The sequence below is a fragment of the Truncatella angustata genome (assembly GCF_020726525.1).
Source record: "Truncatella angustata strain MPI-SDFR-AT-0073 chromosome Unknown BKA67scaffold_5, whole genome shotgun sequence".
Classification (NCBI taxonomy): domain Eukaryota; kingdom Fungi; phylum Ascomycota; class Sordariomycetes; order Amphisphaeriales; family Sporocadaceae; genus Truncatella; species Truncatella angustata.
In genome coordinates this window covers 3,701,294-3,719,218 of record NW_025763385.1, presented here as the reverse complement: position 1 = coordinate 3,719,218, position 17,925 = coordinate 3,701,294, and the positions used below count along the sequence as shown (strand labels likewise).

Genomic DNA, 17,925 nt, shown 5'->3' with positions numbered 1-17,925 from the left:
GAGATGCTTATTCATGCAGTTACCTAACGGCCGTCAAACGCAGAAACGTGAGTGAAACCAACGTGACTAGGGATCAGGGAGCGAGATTAGCGTTGCCCACAATCGTGAAAGAGCACTCGAGCTACAGAGAAACGGCGAGAAAGAGAGTACATAGCGGAGATCGGTCGGGGGCGCGGGGTTGAAATTCCCTTTTATTGGCTGCCGGCAATCAGCTGCTGTAAGCTCTGGTGTGGGCTATCACGGTACCTGCTCCTTACCGTATAATTGGCTAGCTAGTATATATGTGCACCTACTGCCTAGAGAGGGCTTTTTCTGAATATAAATATCCTCCCGATTCTCCCATCATAGGAGCCCTAATGGCCGCGCCCGTTAACGACGTCCCTTTCAAACGCACGGATGCCCTCAATGACGAGCGTCTCACGCATACATCCGACTATAGTACCAATCTAAACCCATTATTGACTGCGCCGCAAAACGACCACGAGATCATCGACCATATTCCAGGCGAGCCGACCATACCATTCAGGGAGAATGAAATCTTCCTACAGAAGGAGCTCACCACCCCAGTCTTGGATGAGCTTTTCGATAAGTACAGCATATTTCAAGTTCACCGGCAGTGAGATCAAGCAGAAAGTCAAAAGATCGCAGTGACCAAACAAGGAAAATATCAGAGCGTAACAACGACAACCCCAAACAGAGCCCGCCCGATACAAAATGAATGTGCGTTAAGAAAACGTGGAGACGAGCCCCAGATCCATACCACTACACTCACAAAACCTTCTCCCTCCCCCCTCCCCTCTCTCCAACCTTCAAGCCACGATCTTGTAACTCTTGACGGTGCCCGGGTTGGGCAGCGGCACGCCCGTCAGGCTCTTCCCGAAGCAGCCCCGGACGGTGGAGCTGACGCAGTCGACGCCGCTGTAGAGGCAGATGCGGCCCGGGTCCGGGACGCCGGCCGTCGCCGGGTCGAAGGTCACCTGGCCCACGGGTATGGCCTGGATCGTGTTGCACTTGGGCCAGGCCGTGCCGTGGACCTGCAGGTTCCTGCCGTCCGTGGTCCAGAGGCCGGCGCGCCAGGCGCTGGCCGTGGTGGCGCCCAGCAGCAGCAAGACCGCCGTGGTTGTGGTGGTGCTGGAGAGATGCATGTTCTATTTCGGGTTCTTTTATGTAGGGCGGGTGGCGGGCTGTACGAGGTTGGTCAGCAGAGGAAGCCCCCCCCCCCCCCCAGAATGGCTTTTGTGAGGTGCGAGGTCTTCAGAAGGGCAGGGAAAGGGTATAGAGACGGTTGCACATATCTATGCACTTTTGAGCGCACACATACCTTGGGGGGACGAGCTGTGGGTGTGCTATCAAATGAGGACAAAGTTGCTGCCAATTGATCTTGGGTGTATCGGGCTCGAGTGACAGATCACTCAAATCCGTCCGACCGCGACTCGACCCTTATATACAGGAATTTTCGCAGTTGCTAGTAGGACTGTGTCCCAAAACAGACCTCCAGACAGCGATGTGCTCTCCTAGTGTTGTCAACTCGTGGGCGAGAACATCAGCGCTGGCTACCTTGGCAGCTTACTGCCATCCGGCGCATTTCGTCTCCCCATATTGTATAATACACGACCTCTCTAGAAGGTGTAGTGGAGATCAACTTTGTTTCCTCGACACAGCTGCTGATCTCACCGGTGGCAGGTCAGCCGTAGAAAAACTCGTCTTACGATCGTCCATAATGTTTGTAGTGGGTACGTAGCTAGATGGATCTGTCACGTGACTGTCAAGGAGCGGTTAATCTTGTAAATATCTTGTACCTAAGCACAAAGAGTACCACCTGAATACAAACAACCAATTACATGCAACCTAGAAGCTACCTATCAGTTTAACAAGAGCTCTACTCTAACTAGTTCTCTTCTTAGCTTCGCCGTTCCACTCCGCTTCGGGAGCCCACATAACTGATGTTGTTAATTCTAATATGACCATTACGATACCACTTGAAGCTGCCAATTGGGATATCAACAAAGGGGGTGACCCCACCGAGCTCGATGTTATTGTGTAATAATCCCATCCGAGCATCGAGATCGCGGTAGTGAAATAAGACGAGATAGTATAAATTCTATATCAGGAAGGGAAAAAGGTGCGGGTTGCTTAATAATCGAAACTAGACACGTTCAAATTGAGAGTTCAAACTGCATGGCTCTGCTTGCCGTACAACGTTGGATCGCCTGAGTATCGTCTAAGGTTAAATCATTTATCGTGCATTAGTGTGGAATATGCTGTAGCATCCTTTACAGCCTCGTATCGGCCCATTCGTACTTTTGAAAGACAGCTCCGAGTTTTCGAGTAAGCTGTGCTTACCCGGTCTGTCCCTTAACATGCGGCTAGAAAAACACAGCTCAAGTGGAAGCAAAGTGTTCAGCCACATGTAACTATAACTCGAATAGACACCCGATGAATGCGTCCCCGCAGCAGCAACACGTTCAGTGGTACTACTTGCAGAGAGCCTTGAACTTGGCGATAAAGTTCAGCTAAAATCCAATTTGGGCTACAAATTGAGTTTCGAAGTTTGATATAATCAGCCACGAATGGTGATTGCCAACCAGTCTAGCATCTCGTTTACGTATGCGTGATATCACAAGCTACCATGATATACTAGAATAAATGAACCACTGCGGGAGCCGACTTAACAGTTGCGCAATGACTACGGAGGACTTCTTCCGACAAACCCTTTAGCTGGAGCAAGGACGAATGAGAATTTTTTGAGCGCAATAGAAGGACAGACGAGAAGCTAGTAACTCAAGTATAAATATTGAGAGGAAACACCACGAGCAATTTAACTGACCACCGAGCTTTTCACACTAACTTGCATCGACAAAGGACTTGATAAATTTACCGCAGTTCTTTCTATCCTATCCATCTTTTCATGTACTGTGCTGGGTAATCCCATTGTCTCAGACCAGGACGAAGCGGCGTCCCCAGTCCTTGCCGCAAGGGCCAACCGATGCTACCTTAATTCCGATGCTTACTTTGCCCTTGGGGTACGGCTTGAATCATAGCGCCCTCTGTAATCTGGGGGTACTCGTAGCTGTGCTGTCCTTGGCCCTGATCCTGCCACTCTTCATCTACTTGTACAGGCTGTCCGCTGTAGACTGGCGCTAGACCTCCAGCAGACAACGAAGATCCGGGAGCAGTTGAACCCAGCGGTCTAGATGTGTTGGCATAGCTGGATCGAGGATCCGAGCCGGGGGTGTCATCTGCGACCCCCGTCAAGTTTTGGAAGAGAGCAGCTACAAAGGGCTCGTTAATAGCTGTCGAGTCTCACTGTTTTGGGGAGTATCAGGCTGACATGCACCATTAACCTACCACAATGTGCAGTTCTGGAGGGCTCTTCCGCGGACTCTCCTCTCCAATGACTTCACTACCTCAAGCTACCAGCCGTAAGGTAATACCAAAACATGCTACGTCATCCCAGACAGGTCCTGCAAATGATGCCTTCGTTTCCCATCTTTACCCTGTACGTTCGTTGCTTCAAAGAGCCCGTGCAGCTAGAAGGACTTACTAGGTGAGCATCGCGCTGGCGTCACTTGGGATGACTACACCTTCAATTACGATAACTATCAGTAACGGCAGAGCTTCACGGACAGGCTTCTGGGGATGGGACCCGGTCTCTTGGTAGAATACCAGTTCCACTATTCTCACAACAGCTAACGGATGAACTTTGGTGGTTTCAGCTTGGCGTGGCCAAAATCACAAACTTCTCACGCGCTCACGGTTGGGCTTAGATTATCTACTGATTTCCTTCAATTTCGAGAGATTCCTCAGACAGTGTTTTTGGTGTATTTTCTCCTTGTCGACTTCTTTGTATATATTTGTGCATCTTTGTGCGAATATATGCATCTGGTCAAGGCAGATATCATCAATATTGGTTGGACCAGCAAGCGCTCCCTTGTTCATAAGCTATGGCTTTTATACGACAAAATCTCCTGCGGAGATACAAGTTTCAGAACCTCGCAGACTACAAACTCTCAAGGACCCTCGCAAAACTTTAAATATTTCATGCTGTGTAACTCGTCCTTATCGCAAAAGTCGCGTAGTTTAACTTTTGGTTTAGTTGCGATAGACCTTATGAAGGACTAAAAGTAAGCTAAGCTGGGGCTCTCCAGAGCTATAAACCCCTCAAGCATTATGCGTGGGGTGTTTTATGTGGTATGTTTTTCGTTATAGCTCTGATGGAATCAGAATCCCGGACCCGGGGGTGCGCCTAGGGGCGGTCGGCAATGTAGCCCGCAGGGGTCCTTTATCGTTTAGGTTCATCCGAAATTGGCGCAAAAAGGGTAGTGTGATAGTGCAGCATGGGTACATGGATCTCCCATACAAATCAATTAGTCCCAGTGGCAGGGCAGGGAATATATAGCACAGGTTTGGCGCTACTCTGCTCCATCGACGCCCTACATGGCACAACCCCACAAGATTGACAGCTTGGATATGATACAATGCGAATTGGGCTACGAATCATGGAACACCACAAAGTTAAGTATTCGGTTCAAAGACGTCGTTTCAACGGAGCGTCTTGCTCGGGCTGCGATCGTCGGCAGCCAACGAATACGAGCCTCTATCGTTTCCTGCAAGTAGTGCGGTGGTTTACTGTAGTATGGTTCTGTCTATTTTTAGCAACTATGATAGGAATTTGAACCTTGATACGATTATCTTCAACTGTGGGGTGCCATGTGTTGGTAAAACTTGAACCAGGACTAACTTTTTATTTCATGTAATTCTCATACCTTTTAAAACAACCTAAGCTTTGGTTCAAAACTGATGCTGCCTGGCCGAGAATCTTTCGCTACGGCTTCGGATCGTTCCAGCCTAAGCCGCGATCGAGGCACCTACTAGCATCTTGGAAGACTGTCTAAATATGCCTTCGTGTAAGCCACGGCTTGCATTTCGAGGGGGGTTTGTTTTCTTTAACAACACAAAGAGCTCACGAACACCAAGAGAAAGAAGTTTTCGACTTACTCTCGCAGCCCAATTGAGTCCATTTAGCAGAGATCCAGCAGCCCCAGCCGGGCACATAGTCCCAACGTTTGTTACCATTTACAGAGGCCCCGTTGTCGGTGTAGCAGCTCACGGAGAAACGGTCACCACCAGTGACGGTTCGTTTGCGTTTTCCTGAAGTAGAAGTGGTATCGCAACCCTGAAACCCGGCTTCCTCCTTTTGTCTCTCTCTTTTCTCCTCTAAGCACAGACGATCCATTCCTGGCTCTAGCCTGTACGTATACCCTAAGTACTCTTTTGGACCGTAACAATTCTGATTCCAAGAGCGTGCGTTTTAACCAGGCTCTTTCGCACTTATTGATACACCCACCACTGCACATCAATTGTACGTGATCGAAGATAGATTTTGGGCACCGAATATATGCGTTCAGGGCCGAAAAGGGCATATTTCAAGTTCCATGGTACGACAGAGGTTCAAAAGTGTACTTCCGAGTAGGAGCCAGAACTGGACTGTCCGTGCTCAAAGAGAAGAGGAGAGAGAGAAAGAGAGGAAGCCGATTTTGATTCTGTGTGTACACCCACTACTACACTTCAATTGTACGTGATCGAAGATAGATTTTGGGCACCGAATATATGTGTTCAGGGCCGAGAAGGGCATATTTCAAGTTCCATGGTACGACAGAGGTTCAAAAGTGTACTTCCGAGTAGGAGCCAGAACTGGACTGTCCGTGCTCAAAGAGAAGAGAAGAGAGAGAAAGAGAGGAAGCCGATTTTGATTCTGTGTGTAACCAGTTCAGTCATTGATATCATGTGTCCATGAGAGCCGACAACTCAAGTCTAGAAATTGAGAAACGACCTTGAATCAGCACTGTCGTCTGAAGGTCTATTTCATGCCGCGAGGACATAATTGTCTTGTCGTGAAACGTTTCTAGGGCAATAAAGTGCAACAAGCTTGTACGAGTCAAATAGTGCATGGGCAGGTCGCGCTGAAATTAATCTCGCATTTCCAATGAAGAACCCAGAAGTGGCTCTTGAGAGAAACAATTTTGTTCGTAAAGGCGGAGACCCTTTTCGTTACTGTATATATGTATCCACATCGGATCCTCGGTGAGCATGTGAGCATTAACAGCTGTACCAACTCTTATACAGCGCGGGCTCAGGCATGCTAGTGTATTACACCTTTCTATGTACTCATGTTAATGCTTAATGTATGTGTACAAAGGATCCAAAAATGGCTCTCGAGAATAATGATTTCGTGCATATGAGCGGAAGCCAATTTCGTTACTCACTGTACTGTAATGCATCAGAATCAACCCAAAATCGATAAGGAGCACTGTATAAAATATAATCCATCATGGCCGGAAAGGCCATGTCCTAGACCACCGTGGTACTCCAGAAGTTCATAAAGCTACTTTCAGGTCAGAGCCAGAACTGAACAGTCCGTGCTCCAATAAGAGAGAAGAGAGAGCAAGAGAGGAAGCTGATTTTAATTCTGTCTGTACATACTGTATGGCTGGGCTCAAATATTGTACATCCAAATACTACAAGCGTAAAAACGGACCAAGATGAGGATCAAACATCGGGTCGCTTTCTGCATATACCATCTCACATCCGGATCCTACGTAATGCAGGGTGCAGTATTGTAGTACTATAGAAGTAGTTCTGTATTTACCGCTCCCAAAATATCCTCTTGAATAATCCCGACCGTCCGTCACATTTGTGTATCACCCAACATTTTTAACCATGGAATCTCTAAGCGTTGCCGAAGGTAACCAAACTACAGTTCCCGCGCTTTCGTACTATTCCAATACTGTCCTTGGTAATATGAACAACCAGGATGTAGTCACCGGGCTCCTAATAGGACTGGTTATTGGTGTTGCCATGCTGGTACTCCTGCTTGGCATTCTCCTGACCTTGTTCCTTCTTGGAACCCGATCTGCTTCAATCTTTTCTGCCGATAAGCACAAACTGTCGAAGGTCACTGGACCCGGCGACTGCAGCTTTGGGCCACCTGCGAATGCCTACCGGGAAGAGCAACTATCTTCACAACCGACAATATTACACCAGCCACCTGCAGACCTTCTTGTTCACCCAGTATATCGAAGTGGCTATTGGCAGGGGAATAGTCCAAATCTAACGGCTAGCGATATTGAGCAAATTAAAGTGCCCCAATCTTTGAAACCGGGTCACTGGGGTAAAGCGCAACCCTCTTATGAACAGCCAATGTCAACAATGCCGCCAATATCCGAGTCAAATAGTTGAATATTGTTACAGGTATAGCAGTGGTAATGTAATCAGGAGCAGGAGGAATATTTGTTGTACTTGGGTGACTTTCTCACATATATTCGTTGTAGATGATCTACGTGGCTTACTGCCTCCGCCCTTCGACTATGTCAATGGATAGACATGGACGTTAGGGCGCTCGGCTGGGTGTATGGAGTTGTATTTGGTATGCGTTTATAGTCTGTACATCTTGAGATCTCATTTCCCCCCATCCTGAGCAGCTCAATATCGTTTCAGTAATACAATATATTACTTGACACTACAATAGTATCGGGCATGAAATGATACTATGCTAGTAGGTCTCTGAGCACGACTACATGACTGTTTGCCTCTATGTGCGGAATAGACATGCGCCTAATAATGGTGTGTTAGTAGAATTTTAAACGCTTGCAGTACATCACTCGCCAGCAAATAACCGACTGGCAGAAAGGACAAGCAAGATGGTGGCCCGTGGAACGGAATGCAATGTTCTAGGCGGAGACTGCCCGTGTCCGCCAAAATCTATTTGTATAAATCCGCAAGTTTGACACAATCTTGTGATATTCGACGAAAAGGTCACCCACTATCCATCGATACGTTACAACTATGTCTATACGATCTATTCCATTCCTGTTCGAGGCACCTTTGAGTATACGTAGCCATGTCAATACATACGTAAATCAGCCACGTCAAGTCGAACAACTACCACTGACTATGCGTGTTATGAACTGGCCCATATAAAGAGCCCTTACCCCTATCAGAGAAACAATAAACAAGAACAGCGCAAGTCCAAGTAAAGGAGGATCCTGAAATGCCTTCAGCGCAACCTCATTGTCTTCCATCATGGTGTTCAAAGCTTCGGAGCAATTCATGGTCGTGAACGTGGAAGGGGAACGATGTAGCCTGCCAACAAAGTCTAGTTGAGCACCTTGGGTGAGATGGCGTAATACCAACCCACAGATTGGTCGTTCTCGATCAGCATCTTAATATGCAAATCCGGTTCGACGGTAGCAAGAGGAAGAAGGCATGGTTTCGGCAGGTGCTGCTGGTAGTGGTGAAAAGTGGTCACGCGGATTGCGCTCATTTGACGCGACCACAAACAACAGGACTAGCGATGAGCCAGATGTGACTCAAGAATGTCATACATACTTGAAGAGCGACCGATGGTCGTCGTGCAGTCCAGTATTGGTCTCAAGATCTAGCAGCCAGTCTATGTCAAGATCAACCTCGGATACACTTTTGTTGCCATTGCTACCGCCACTCCGCCCATTTCTTAATGTCAGTCAGTGAATGTATGTAGCGGTCGCAACGCATATAAGGCGTCGCAGACACCCCAAGGTTTTATTGTACCGAAACCGGCTTTATATATCTTGTGAGACTTCGCATTTACAATTGATACTCTACAATATGAATAAATTTTCAATCACTTTCACGAAATTCATCCATACACTTACAGAGAAACCGGTTTTACGTCCGAGAGAGCCTTGCTTCCATGAACCGGCCGGAACTTTCCAAGGCATCACGGCGGAGATGATAGGCACGGAAGTCCCCAAACAGACATCAGATTCGCATCCAGAACAGTGCTCCATCTGTCACGAACATGTCGAGGCTTCAACTCCAGGAGGCATCACAGAATCTTGGGTTTCACTTTATTGTGGTCACAAATTCGGTAGCACCTGCATTCCGACTTGGTTCCAAGAGGTGCTGGATCGCGATGACTATTGTCGTGCGGATCCAACATGTCCAATATGTCGCGAGAGGGAGAATGTTCGGTTGTGCGGGAATGGGAGCGAGGGGGGTATGAGAGTGAGCGCGACTAGTCCATATGGCTTTGTCTAACGTACATAATGGCTTAGATATCCGTCTGTGGTCTGTACCAGTTGTCGACGATTGGGCAATGGAAGTTCTCCTATTCGACCGCGGTGGAGCTACTGGCATCTCATCATATATTCCTAAAAGTTGAGGAGACCTCTTGTATGACAAATAGCGGATCTGGAGACGGCGATCCAGCGATCTCAAAAGGCACCCAGTCTCGTCGCTGACGGCTACTGCTTGTGCAATGACAACGTCAAAATTTTGTGACATCTCATCCAACGTCCTTCGACTTCTCTGAGCTGCCAAAACCAGGCGAGGCGCTGAGATCAAATCAGAATACGAGGTCAGGCCCCGATTGATGACGGCATTGTGGAAGACGTTGCTGCAGTGAACATTTTTCTCCGCGTGCTGGTCCGATGCACGCTGCAGCCCGTGATCAAGGAACTGGGAGGTTCGTTAAACTACAGCATTTCAGAAAGTTCATCTCAACCCGTTTGCCACCTGCCGTCGTATTTGGTGTAATCCCCTGGAGAGGCCCTCTCCGACGTAACCTTCCCTCTGTAGACAATCTGTGGAGATGGCTTTGAAGGTAGCTTTCTTCATCGGTTTGGTAGGCGATACGATGTCGGCCTTACTAATTGCTCTTGCGATGAGTATTTTCTTCCAGGAGTCGTCCCAACGATACATTCTCTCAGTATCGCCTTTAGGGATTTCCTGCTGCTAGAGATCATCAAGTGTCTGAATACCAAACAATGGCCCGTCGGCTATGGCTAGCGTGAGCATGAACGCTCCATCGCTGTAAAGCAACACCGAATGGTCTTTTCCAGTAATGGCGAAGCTAACCATTCATTAGACTTATGGTATTGCCGTAATGATAAAAGCTTACGTCTTGTTTATCGGATCTCGATTACCCTTGACCCAGCGTTCAGATATGCTCCAGATAGATTCGTAATTATCGTGGTTGCCGCTGCAACAACGTTGCACGAATATGATGTCCTGTCAAAAGTTAGCGCAATGAACAAAAATGTGTCTATCCCGTCCGAAATCACCTCATATGGTAGACCTTTTTCGGATCGGACGACGAACAATTCCTTATGACCACTAGTTGATTATGGCCTGTTACCATGTTTCAGTTGATCTCATAGCCGTCAAAGTAAGTCACAACATACCCCCTACTTGCATGGTGAGAATATCACAAAAGACTCGCTACTAGTGGACTTGTAATGTAGGTCAGACATATTTGTATCGTTAGTGCTATTGTTTGCAAGAACTTCTGGATCTTGGCTGGCCTTGCGTAGAAGTTCTTTCGTAGAAATATAGAGCCCGGCGTTCGGCTTCTTCCACCTCTCACCGTTTGGGAATATCTTCCTCCGCAGTCTATTGGCCCATGGCATCAACAGTTGATAATAATAAGTAAACTTATTCTCTGCTATTTTGAGAAAATCTTCTTCGTCTGATACTTTCCCTTCTACAATCACTCACTAATCGGCTCTCCCATCATTAATTCGATCAAGAATAACTGTAAATCGGCGATATGCAACCTACCTGTAAAAGTTCTCAACGTGAAAAAGCGCGACTCAACCCAGTACGGCTCTGACGTTAGCGGCAAACTCTTGGTGAAAGAATTCAAGCACAAATAGGATGCAACCATGCTGCGCAGACATATATTTTGACTCGACTATGGTTTGTTTACACAATGAACGTGTTTCCACCACATACCCTTCAAGTGCTCCCTGCACCCTTCCTCAATTCATTCACTTTCCGGCAACCGCAACGCCACCAGTTTGATTCCGCCCGACAACAAGGTCGAACACTTACTCCCACTCGCAAATACACTCACAAGTGTACCATCGTATAATACAGCCACCTGTAAGGGCCCAAGCCATTGACACCATACCTGGACACTCGCCCAGGAAGGCCTCGGCAATGCACGCCTTTTGGCAGCGGTTGTCTTCGTCCCAGTCTTCCTTGCATCCACCGGCAGCCTGCCAGATCTTTTGATCTCGTGCCAAGATTGAGGCTTCTCCGTCGACACGGCTCGCCTTAGGGCTTGAAACTGTGCTCGAGATATCGTTGGGTTGAGGAAGGGCCACAGCAAGGACGATGAACAATGTGGCAAGGGCTGTCTTGATCTGCATTTTGATTCCAGTTTGTTGAGAAATAATGCACAGCAGGCTTGGGTCGGAGAGGTCTTTGGAGGTTGGAATTAAACGAGATCTTTTCCTGTTATGCGACTTGTGACTATGATACTAGAAACCAGGTTGGACATCGTATTATATAGTTGTTGAAAGACCATACCATAGAATAACATATACTAAGAGTACCGCTGCAACTTTCTATCATGGACGCAAGCTCGTAAGGATGTGTAGAAAACTATATTTTACCATTCTTCGGTCGCCACCAACGTGGAATTGGTACAGTACCCATTCCCGAGGACGCTGCTCATAGGCCGGCGCGGTTTTCACGAGCCTTTCCACCCATAGGAACAACCTCAAGACGGTGGGATGATGAACCTCGCCACTAACTAGCCCTGGCCGCTCGAGTGAACTTGATGCGACGAAATCTGCTAGTAAATTGTAGTATTGTCCTGTTCTTGTGTGGGCACCCCACCTCGTTGACCTAGCCGACTCTAACGGACGTTTCCATGAATTGTATTGAACACGTTATCAGACACGGCGCGGGCCAGAACGCCTCGTAGAATTCTGTAAGCTTTAACGTTGTTCTAACTGGAGCGTGTTTACTAGCGGATTGGAAGTGCATGCGTCACATATTAGCACCGTTAGATCAAATGTGATCTCAGAGTAACCCTTGCTCGCATTGCCTCAAGGCGAGCTCCATTTGAGTTTCGCCTTATTTCATAAGCATCCACTGACACAATAAAGGCGGGTAAGACCTGCACACCCAGTGCACCGGCTCCCGCTCGGAAAAGACCTAAGCCCAACCATGATCTGCTGCAGCTGCTGGATCGGTGCGAGAAACTCTTAAAAGAGTGCGGAGCAGCAAAGCTCTGGACTTCTAGAGATGCATTATTCATGTTCTGTCGCCGAGGTCTTGGCACTGAATGTATTGGTGATAAAGCTGGAGAAATTTTACGAATTATACTCAGAGCTGACGTGGTATTGATCAGCACCAAGCTTAGCGCCTTGTGCTAACCGTAGGGCGGCTAATAGGCCCACGAGTACCCGTGGCTGCAATATACCACGAACCCGTGGCAATAACCAATTAGGCTTAGCGACATTTGCACATATAAGCGATGAGGGCCGACCGTACTATAACACAAAGAGGGCTTGAAAAGGACATCAGCTCTCTGTCAAAAGGATCGCCTGATTTGCCTGATTCGCATCGATTCAAATTGTTTCACTGGCGTCAATCCTGACATAAACTTGTATATCACTATAGGGTCGGCCAGGCCTCTCATGAAATGCAGGACATATTACGCTCAGCTTATACATAATATCACAGCAGAGCAACTTTTATTGTTGGCCAATAGATGTGCATGCATTAAACAAGTCTGAGCAGATATTAAGCCGGTGCCTATCCATGTGCCTTGATGGTGTCTTCAGAGAGTAAGAGTAGGTTTTTTATTCCAGGAAACACCTATTTCTTCCAACCCCGAAGTGACCCGCAGCTGAAAGAAAATTTTAGGCGATACAGTACTATATTGAAAAGTATCGACACGTTTTAAACCAAGTAAGTTCTCCGGGATTATGTAATACAATCTGCACCCTTGAATCCATTCCCTTACGGTCAAAAATAACAGTCAGCCGTTATGTCCCCTTCATGGACAAGATACATCGCACTTCCAGCTTCTCCATTCAGCAATTACAGTAGGGGAGGGCACAGGAACAATAAATTGTGTAGTTCCAGGGGCGGTTGTGTCCATAGACCCCGTGCAGTCCGTGTTAGTGAAATTCTGACATTCCCCAGGGGTTCCAACCCCCGTGAACACAACACCTGGCCTGTTAGGGAGTTCGTAGAGCTTAAGCAATGCGATGCCACAAGCCTGACGAGGGTAAACCACGTTATTTGCAGCAGTGGCCGCGTCAAATGACGTAACCGCTAGGAAAAGTGCCGAGATTATTGTTGAGAAGTGCATTTCGACGTTTTTTCCGTCTTTTCCAAAACTTAGGGAAAGATATTTAAGATGAGAAACGATGTGACGAATATGTTATGATCTTGAGGATGTTCAAGATGTTCTCGAGGATTGTCTCACAGCTTTGCTAGAATATTTCTCCAAATTTACAACCCAGCTTTTCTGTTAATATTTTCACATGTCTTATTTTCCAGCCATGCCGCAGCCGTTACTACGTTTCACTACTCGTGCTTTTATCCGCCAGCAACAAATCCAGTTGATAGCCTTGAGCCGGTAACTCTTATTGAACAAACTTTAACTTACTCCCTTACTAAGCACCGTCATGCAGGTGCTGGACTGCTTCTACGAACCGAACGCTGACGCCAAGGCCTACGCCGAGGCTTGGCAGGCAAAGAACGACTCCATCATGGTGGGGTAGCAAAGCCCCTTCAGTAAGCAGGATAGGCGCCTATTGTGGGGTTCGTACGGAGACTGGAGCCTAGGAAGCGAGAATGTCTGGAGGTGCTACTATGAGGACAAGGAAAAGTACGAGAATCTGGGCAGAACGAGGGCCAGAGCTCATCCTCACGGCACTTTCACCCCGAATCCTTTTGCTGTCTCTCCGGTTTTCTTGACAAAATGAAGTCCAGAGGAAGATAAGGTGTAGCGGTGGGACAATAGACGGCGCCACTATGGCTGCGCTTGCATGTTTCTATACTGTATCCACTCTGGGCATGAACTTGCTTTGCTTTTGCTTAGGGCTTCCAGTACTTTCTAGAGGTCCTAGCGGGCTAAGAAACTTTAGGCTCATGGATCTTTAAGTAATTTCATAGATACCTAGTATTTTTAATCCACTTACGTAAATACCTAATTGAGTAGTCCTGCTATTGTAAGCTTAGCCTATTGGATAACTTGATCCGTGGGAACTAATTTACGCAAGACTTGAAGGAAGTCCTGTTTGCGAAAACATGATTGCTGACTAATTCGGTGAGTTTGTAGACTCGAAATGGCAAAAATAAATCTTGAATTATCAGAAACAGATAATTTCAAATCAACCACCGACTTTGCACCAAGATACTATCGGATTAACCGTGATGGCTCCATTTTCGACCTAGATCGACCGCTAGCGAGATTAAGACCCACTTAAATCGGATCGGATCGGATCTTAATCCGATTTCTGTTTTTGGTCCGTTCTACCCATGCTGACCGTCGACTTGAAACACCAACTTAGATCCAATCGTAACTGGAGCCCCGTTCCGGGCTTTAGTAGAGTTGCTTCCAAGATGAATATATCATAAAACTAAAATAATTTGCTGTCCGTAGAGCAAATAAAGGCGCTGCCTTTTGATATTACTAATGCGTTGCGTTTTTGTCTTCTTTTAGTCTGTACGAATTTGTAAAATTATCAGAAAAGAACCTGCTCGATTAAACTATTCATTATAACTTGCTTTATATTTAGCAATGTCTCTTAAATTTGTTACGTCAGGAAAAGGCCACATTACAGGTTCGTGATCCGTGGCTTGTTAGTAAGCTTCATAGTTTCTCGGCATATGCCGTCTTGTATAGAAAACCTAGTCTCTCGTTACCCTGTCAGAATTATGCATGCTAATTAGTGCAGCCTTTCTCCGTTTCAGCCGGCGCGTTTATGCCTAATCGCGCAATGCTTCAACCGACGTTGATCGAAGCACATGTCAACGACACGGAACGAATTGAAACGTTTTGAGTTGTCGACGATAGTGATGTCAAGTAAGAATGAGGTCGGTGGGGAATGGCTTCGATGCCCACGAAGTCAGTTTTTAAAGCCTTAATTATATCTCCTAGGTTCCTCTGTAAGTAGAACCAGCATTCTCGTCTAAAACAAAGTTTCCTCACTTCCTAAACTTTGTCTTCGTTCAAACTGCGGCAGTGGCTTGTGACAATAGCCTTACCACGAGCGTATGGAGAGGATCATTTATGGCTTCCTTGAAAGGCCAGCTTCTATAAAGTTTCTAGCAGACATCCACACCTGGCAATGCGGGGATTTGTTGCTCGATCGCGTACAATTTAATGAGCCTATCCAAGTACAGGAATGAGACTGGCTGTTATGTTAGATTTAGTCACGCTTTTATTATGGACAATGTGCATGTGACGGCTACATCGACGACGATGTCACCTCGAGATATATTCTCAAAGTCCTCAAGGGTAAACGAAGGGATACGGGGGGTGATGCCCGTCAGGGAGAATCGGAAGAGTGGAAGCTTGAGGAGACCATTGTCTTTCGATAAGCCCCAAAAGTCCTTGTTAGAAAAACTTGTGTTTGTGCCACAAACGATGAAGTGTTGATCCGTCAAAGCACCATTGTCTCTGTAACGAGTTTTGTTAGTTGAAGGGTCTTGCATGTTTGAAAAGGGCGATCCAAAGAGACAAAAAGGAAACAAAGTGTTCAAATCAAGTAGATATGATATAGAAGAAGCGCAAGAAAGAATTGAATGAAAGTCACAAGTAGCACAGAATTTAAATAACGTCCAACAAATCCTGATAATGCATCCTGTCCTTCAACTTCACCGGTTTGACGGCGGTATCTACCTTGCATGCGCCTTAGCCCAAAAGGACGGAGATACGCGATTCATCATTGGCACACCTATCGCTGGTGGTCACTTAACCAGGGTATGCCACGTACCAAGACGTACCTCGCCGCAAGCCACTCTGGGTGTTGTCATAGATGTCATAGATGCATGACCAGCAGGCTGTGGTATGTGCATACCCAACACCCACGACAGCTTGAAGATACAAGTTTTCGAACAGTGGTGAGACGGAAATTTCTGTTACCATATCCCGATGTCTAGTAATGGACAGGCGAGAAGAATTGCTCAATGGGCGATCGGCGACGTCTAAGGGAATTTAATGAGTACGTACCCGCATTTACAAATCAAGGGTAGTGTAACCAAGAATAAGGAGGCCCGGGAAGAGGCAGAAAGACGGCGGATATTTTGCCCCAGTACTTGACGCAGGGATCCCATTCTATAGTAGCTCCTACCATATCGAGATCCTTGCAAGGTCCTTCACTGATCGTCATGCATCATGTACTAGGCTAGTCTCGACCATTCGAGGCCAGGCAGGAGAACAAGGACTAGAATGGTCAGGCTGCGTGGTGGTGGCATGAGTAGATGGAAACTTTGCATTTGTGGCTTGCATTGCGTATCTCCGGAGCACCCCTACCCGCTGTGACGATATGAGCATTAGGAACTAGGATAATCTCTCCATCTCCATGAGTTGTGGGTGGAATGCTCCGTTGGAGACAAAATTTATTCGACAGCACTGATACTAACCAAGTTCTCTCTATACTAAAATAGCATACGAATTGACTGGTGGCACAAGCTACTCCTCAACACAACCTGCCGCTTATACTTCCTTATCCGTGGCAAAGCTACAGAGGGACTCGTGTGCTACATGGTTGACCATTTAATTTCGGCTACTCGTAATATGGAAGTTAAGTCTATTCTCGACTTCAACAAATATAGTCTCAATCAGTATTCCAAGTGTGGTGCTTCTTCATGGTGATGTATCCTATCCCAAAGAGATAGTCAATATAGACTCAAATGATGGCAACCTATACATTGCCATCAGCATAAGTACTTTCTAGAAAGCGTCAGTCACCAAAATACAGCAAACCCAGGCTCCAAAGAAAACTTAGTGACTCACTTCTGCGCCCTCTGTCATTCTTCACCACTCCCCAATACGTCTTCCAAGCTCAAGGGGACAAGCGATTAGGAAGAGGATTCATATAGAAACCTCCTCAGAGAAGGCGCGTGGTTTTTACTGCTTAAATTTAAGAATCCTGATCCTTCGTAACTTGAGCACGGCTACCCGCGCGTGCAGATCCCTATCTGTATCCTGCATGCCGGCCAATAGGAAACAGCTATAGATATGAAGTTACTATCTAGAGGTTGTGCACTTGCAGGTCTGTCATCGCTGCGGAACCAATGTGTCACCTCGGGATGGACTTATTGTGACTTGGCAAATGCAAGTATAGGCAATTTTCCATGATCAGCTTCGTCGCCTGAATTCTCAGGCCTGGGTTAACATGTTTACCATGGTATTCGACGAGAAACATCATACTACTTCTAAATCTACTTTTTTTATGCAGTGGTAGCTAAGAGACATATCATATATAAATTGAAACTTAATAGCAGTATATGGCCCACCTCAAACGCTCAGTACATCCTTCCCACCCTACACCATCTCGCTGAAAATTACAATCAAATTCTCGGCATCATCCCATGCATATACTCCAGCATTCGCCAACTTGATCCACTGGTTCGCCTCCTTGCTGAGGCCAGGGAGATTGAGTAACTCAAGGTACCTGTCCAACTCATGTTGGAGTGGATGTTGGTAGGAGGCTACTGTTTGTTAAAATCAAGAACCAATTTTCTGCCTAATGACTTGCCTATTTCAAGTGCCAAGTTCTCAAGTTCTGAATCATGGTGCATCATTCCGTCAAATGTCCGAAGTATATGGAGAGTCTTAGGGTAGTCTTTTGTAATTAAAAAGAAGCCCAACTCTTTGTTAGCGATAACCGACCGCTGATGAAAATGACCTTGTTCCGACATGACATCCCAGGATTGGAGAAAACACTGTCTTCCTGGTTCTGTAACCTGCTTGGAATCAGCTAGCACAACAGCTGGGAACTTATATGTTTATTGCTCGCCTGAGTGTCATTACCCAAAAAGCTTGCGAGTTCCGGATGAGATCGGAGCAGCGGAACCAAACAGTCCCCGAAGGCTGAGAGTACTTCGGCAATCCTCCTACCAACGTCCTGC

At 46.7% G+C, this 17,925-nt stretch overlaps 6 protein-coding genes across 6 annotated transcripts; 2 read left to right on the top strand and 4 right to left on the bottom strand.

Moving 5' to 3' along the window:
* Nucleotides 1-214: 214 nt before the first annotated feature.
* On the top strand, nt 215-715 carry BKA67DRAFT_328227 (uncharacterized protein). Its single transcript, XM_046096219.1, has one exon. It carries the CDS (start codon nt 282-284, stop codon nt 618-620), a length of 339 nt encoding a protein of 112 aa, XP_045957942.1. The 5' UTR covers nt 215-281; the 3' UTR covers nt 621-715.
* Nucleotides 716-809: 94 nt separating this feature from the next.
* Nucleotides 810-1,145, bottom strand: BKA67DRAFT_660224 (uncharacterized protein; the record flags this gene model as incomplete). The annotated part of the gene is made up of 1 exon (XM_046107582.1): nt 810-1,145. The coding sequence occupies one exon, from the start codon at nt 1,143-1,145 to the stop codon at nt 810-812; it is 336 nt and encodes a 111-aa protein (XP_045957941.1).
* Nucleotides 1,146-2,839: 1,694 nt separating this feature from the next.
* BKA67DRAFT_692732 (uncharacterized protein) lies at nt 2,840-5,236 on the bottom strand (the record flags this gene model as incomplete). The annotated part of the gene is made up of 2 exons (XM_046109224.1): nt 2,840-3,272; nt 4,999-5,236. The coding sequence occupies 2 exons, from the start codon at nt 5,234-5,236 to the stop codon at nt 2,995-2,997; spliced, it is 516 nt and encodes a 171-aa protein (XP_045957940.1). The 3' UTR covers nt 2,840-2,994.
* Nucleotides 5,237-6,720: 1,484 nt separating this feature from the next.
* On the top strand, nt 6,721-7,239 carry BKA67DRAFT_537287 (uncharacterized protein; the record flags this gene model as incomplete). Its single annotated transcript, XM_046100293.1, has 1 exon — nt 6,721-7,239. The coding sequence occupies one exon, from the start codon at nt 6,721-6,723 to the stop codon at nt 7,237-7,239; it is 519 nt and encodes a 172-aa protein (XP_045957939.1).
* A 3,464-nt stretch (nt 7,240-10,703) lies between these two features.
* Nucleotides 10,704-11,410, bottom strand: BKA67DRAFT_570789 (uncharacterized protein). Its single transcript, XM_046103180.1, has one exon. The coding sequence runs from the start codon at nt 11,190-11,192 to the stop codon at nt 10,869-10,871; it is 324 nt and encodes a 107-aa protein (XP_045957938.1). The 5' UTR covers nt 11,193-11,410; the 3' UTR covers nt 10,704-10,868.
* Nucleotides 11,411-12,563: 1,153 nt separating this feature from the next.
* On the bottom strand, nt 12,564-13,310 carry BKA67DRAFT_570787 (uncharacterized protein). The gene has a single exon (XM_046103179.1). It carries the CDS (start codon nt 13,148-13,150, stop codon nt 12,833-12,835), a length of 318 nt encoding a protein of 105 aa, XP_045957937.1. The 5' UTR covers nt 13,151-13,310; the 3' UTR covers nt 12,564-12,832.
* Between the last annotated feature and the right edge of the window lie 4,615 nt (nt 13,311-17,925).

What these genes read in the sequence shown, in the direction of transcription:
- BKA67DRAFT_328227 (XM_046096219.1), top strand. Translation starts at nt 282, where the DNA reads ATGTGCACCTACTGCCTAGAGAGGGCTTTTTCTGAATATAAATATCCT.
- BKA67DRAFT_570789 (XM_046103180.1), bottom strand. Translation starts at nt 11,192, where the DNA reads ATGCAGATCAAGACAGCCCTTGCCACATTGTTCATCGTCCTTGCTGTG.
- BKA67DRAFT_570787 (XM_046103179.1), bottom strand. Translation starts at nt 13,150, where the DNA reads ATGCACTTCTCAACAATAATCTCGGCACTTTTCCTAGCGGTTACGTCA.